Genomic DNA, 4666 nt, shown 5'->3' with positions numbered 1-4666 from the left:
GATTTCCGAAATAGCTATCACTTCTACCATTTTTTCAAATTGTTGTTGCTTTTCCACAATAAATTTTTCATTTAAAAATGGCCTCGAGCTCATTATAAAAATTGTTGAATATAATTGTTAAATGGCCAAAAAATATATTTTTTAGTTTAATAATTTTTTGAAAACTAGGTATTATGTATATTTTTCTTTTTTTAATTTAGTTTTCATTTCATTTTTAAACATGATTGTTTCACAAAGATTTTTTTTTAATTAATGAATTAAATTTAATATTTAAAAACTTAAATATTAATAATTTTTTTTTTAGTTTCAATCTTTTTTAATTTGATTTTCACTTAATTGTTAGACTTTATTTTTTTAATTAATTTTTGTTATTCCTTTTTTGGAAACTTATTTTATTTATTTTTTATTTTTTCAATTTCATTTTTAACTTTTAATTTTTGAAAAACTTGACTTGACTAAAAGACAAACAGAACAACGTTATTATAGAACAGAGCTTTGAAAGACAGTTGCCAGAATTGGCCTGTTATCCGTAACTTAATAATAAGTTACTTAGAATGAAATGAACTTTAAAAAATAGTTTCCTTTCTAAAACAATAAAGTCTAAAAATTAAGATGTTAATTATGGTAATAATTATGGAAATAAACAAAAAAGACATTACAAAAACTAAATAAGATTCCAAAAATTAAAAGTAAAAAATAGTTACCTGTTAAAAAAATTTAATATTAATTTAAAAGAAAATCTAATTAGAAAAAAATAATAATTGACAAATAGTTCCTGAAAATAAAACGAATAAACAAAAAATAAAAATAAACAAAAAAGACAAAATCAGTTTCGAAGCATTTAATTAAATAAAAAAGTGTTTTTAAATCAATACAATCTATATTTAAAATTAAAAAATTTTAATTACAAAAAAGGTAAAATGAGTTACTAAAAATTTAATTAAAATAAAAAAATATATATTTTTTCAATTTTTATTGTGGCGTATTCATATTTATTTCAATAGTGTTATTGAGCTTTGTACCACGATTTGTTTCGTTAGGAAAAATGGAAAAAACAACAACCGCTTAAGCATTGTTGTTTTTTTGTCTATTTTTCCTAACAACACAAATCGTGGTACGAAGCTCAATAACACAATTGAAATATATATCTTTTATTTAATAAAATTTTAAATTGTTGCTTTTCCACAATAAGTTTTTCATTAAAACCGGCCTCGAGCTCAATAAAAATTGTTGAATAAAATTTTAAAACTTAAATAAAAGAAAATAAAGAATTAAATAAAAATATATAAAAAAAGTCAGAAATTTAAAATGTATATTTTTCTTTTTAAAACAATAAAACCTAAAAATAAAAAAATACTAATTAAAAGGAGATGAAATGAGTTTCTAAAAATTAAATGAAATTAAGAAAAGTTTCTCTTTAATACAATCAAATCTAAATATAAAATATAAAAATTTAAATAAAAAAATAAAAAATAAATAAAAAATGTCGCTGCCCGACGAATCGAACTTGGTTGCCTCGAATGGCACGCTAGTGCTCTGCTTGCACGGCAAAGCGAAAAGTTATCTAAATATTTATTTCTATGTTTAACTTCAAACTGAAGAAAAAAAGTGAAAGATGCGCAAAAAAGGGCGGAATCTGGTGCCATACTTAAACTTTTCATAGCTAATGAGCCCTTATATATTAACTCTCATTTAACGATCACTAGTTAAGTGCTCGGTAGAGCTAATTTAGTTAATGTTTCTGAGTGCGGCTGTTGGTACATACAATTTAATGAAAAAGATGAACTGCTCTCCTTTACTCACTCTTACTCACTTGTGTTTATTTCTCACTCTTTCTTTCTTCCTCGCTTATGCTTCCTATCTCTCTCTCTTCACCTCTCTGGCCTGCTCCCTTTCCCACTTTATTCTAACACTTCCCTCATATCTCACTCCTTCTCAAATCTTATTCTCTCTCTCAAAAACTCGCTTTTTCCTCCCCCTCTCTTTTCCGTTCCTCCCTTTTTCAGAACCAAGCATGTCAGCTTCGCCCGCTCGCATACACTCACCTCCTTCGACGATGTCAATTTGGGGGGCTTTCGTTCCTCTGGTCGCATAAAGACCGCTCGCAGCCAAGAGCGTCTTATTGGCGGCAAGAAACCGATCATTGCCACAGGCTCGTTGTACGAGTCTATACAGCTGCCACCGCAAGTGGGGCAGCCGTCCTTAATGCATTCACAACAACAGCAACAGCAGCAACAACAACAACAACAGCAGCAGCAGCAGCAGCAACCCCATCCGCCGACTAATTATATCACGACTTTACCGCCCACGATCGCCATGCATCCACATCAGCAGGCTATCATGCATCAGCATGCGCCACCACACATCCATCCATCGCATGGGCATGGGCATTCTCACCAGCATCATCATGGACCGCCTATTCATATACATCAATTTGTACCGGCAGCTTTTGCTGGCGCCGAATTGGGACCAACGGTGCAAACTGAACAACCGATTTCCTTGTTATCCGGCAGGCCATTGTCGCACATGGATGACATACCGCTGGGTATAGGTGGTGGTGTTGCTGGAACTGTACTGCCGACCGGTTTGGGTGTGCTTACATGCACTACGCAGGTGCTGGCGCCGCCTAGTCCGGAGGTGCTGGTGGTGGAGAAGAAATTTCGCAGTGCCATGAAGACGCAAGCTACACAAACGGAGGTGCGAAAGGACGCATTCGCGCAGGTCTTGGCGCTAAGTCCACGCACGATGCATAAGGTATGTGGGAGGAAGGTCGGTTTGATATAGTTCTACTCACGCCTTTATTACAGGTCAAAGTGGTATCACAAGGCGCGCAGACGAATGGTCTGTTGAATGGCAAGAAACTTACAAAGAGTCTGTCAGAAATGCCGAACGGACAAGCTTTACAGAGCGCAGAGGAGCGGCATATGAGGTATGCCAAGTGCATGCTCTCCGATCGAAACTCGCATATTTCCCAACTCTTTCGTATGTTTTAACTTTTCCTCTGGCTCTTTGCAGAAACTTCATCGACCACGGCGTCGTTTATCGCACGCAGTCAGAGGAGCCGCCAAAGTCACCACTAGATCTCGACGATCCGAGCAACATAAACTACTATGAACCACCGCCGCCGCTTGATACAATGTCTTACTATAGCCGACGCTCGTCGCAACTGCCCTCCGAGGAGAGCACGCCCTTCTTCCCGAAAGACGCAATCGCCTTCGACTACGAAAGCAACAGTTTGCCACGGCGCGCTTGCACATTCCATCGAGAAAGCAGTTTTAGCTCGAATAGCCTGCCGCGTCGTGAGACGCTACATGCGCACGATATTTGCAAGCACATTACCGAGTGTCCAGAGCTGATGGGCGACATCAATGGCAATGGCAACGGCGGTGCTGGACTGCTTGACTTTTCGAAGCCACATTTGCTGCCACCGCCCAGCGAGTACTGTAAGAATGCAGATGAGCCGCTAACGTCCACCTCCACACTGACCGCAGAGCCTAGCGTCGCCGCCGAACCTACCGATTTGCATAGACGCAAGTCAATGGTGGCCACGCTACTGCCATTAGATGCCGACATCACACCTACGCCCTTCAGACGCGACGACATACGTCGCCAATCGATGCCCATCTATGTGAAGCAGGAGAAACTAATTGACGGTTTTGGGCCGCGCACATCCTTTCGCTCCAAGGTTAAACCAAAAACAGTGATAGCCGGTGGTGATATCTTCGATGAGAAAGAGATATTTATAGACTTCAAGCCGCATGTTGCCATGCCAAAGTCGATGGCGCAGCAACAAGTGGCGCCAACTAAATATCGGCCTACATATAAGCTACCAACACAGCCATCGGCGCCTTCAATGGATGGTGCGCAACAAAAATCGGTAGATGAATGCGAAAATTGCCGCGCACTGCAGGCTGCCGATTCGCGTTCCTCTGTAAGTGAAGATGACTACGAGGATGAGGCTGAACGCGAGCAGCAGCCAGCCGTTATAGAGGCAGATGAAGGCGAGCAGGAGGAAAGCGATCAACACGATCCATTGTACGAGAATGTGCCAAGCGTACACAAGCCCACAAGCGTACCCAGTATAGCGGAACGCCGTGCGAGTATGCGCAAACGTTCAGTGAGTTTAGACGAGCAAAATGTGGCGCAACAGAAAGCGGTTGATGTGTCGGCGCCACCCAGTCCCTGCCGCGAGGAGCTATTATTTGCGAATGCGTCCACTTATCCTTCCTCGGACTCGCTGGCAAACGATGTTACGCGCGATCACTCGGATGGAATTTGGAATGAGTCGCAAGTGACTGTTTTGACAGCCGAACAGAAGGAGGGCTCCGAGACCTCGTATACCTCGAATATGCTGCTAACACCAACAACGAGGCGGAAAAATCTGCTGCTGCAACATCAACAGCGCAGCTCCGTGGACACAGACGCGCTCGATTTGGAGGATACGCAAGTCGATTTGGTGAGTTTTACCGAAAGCGCACACGAAGCTAAATTTTTGAAGTGAAACTTCTAGCCGACTTCGGACAAGGATATAGATATATAGAGAGATAGAGATATAGATATATAGAGAGATAGAGATAGAGATAGAGATAGAGATAGAGATAGAGATAGAGATAGAGATAGAGATAGAGATAGAGATAGAGATAGAGATAGAGATAGAGATAGAGAT

General features: G+C 39.7%; 1 protein-coding gene across 1 annotated transcript in view; it reads left to right on the top strand.

Moving 5' to 3' along the window:
* LOC108360967 (uncharacterized) overlaps positions 1-4666 on the top strand; it is a 35346-nt gene that overhangs the window by 18996 nt on the left and 11684 nt on the right. Inside the window, exons 8-10 of the mRNA XM_017613473.1 lie at positions 1722-2754; positions 2808-2929; positions 3016-4456. Coding sequence (XP_017468962.1) covers positions 1722-2754; positions 2808-2929; positions 3016-4456 — 2596 coding nt within the window. The remainder of the gene's footprint in view (positions 1-1721; positions 2755-2807; positions 2930-3015; positions 4457-4666) is intronic.

This window comes from Rhagoletis zephyria, unplaced genomic scaffold, assembly GCF_001687245.7.
Source record: "Rhagoletis zephyria isolate East Lansing unplaced genomic scaffold, Rhagoletis_zephyria_1.1 Rzeph_scaffold_00668, whole genome shotgun sequence".
Classification (NCBI taxonomy): domain Eukaryota; kingdom Metazoa; phylum Arthropoda; class Insecta; order Diptera; family Tephritidae; genus Rhagoletis; species Rhagoletis zephyria.
The sequence above is the reverse complement of the archived record's forward strand: the minus strand, read 5'-3'. Positions and strand labels throughout refer to the sequence as shown.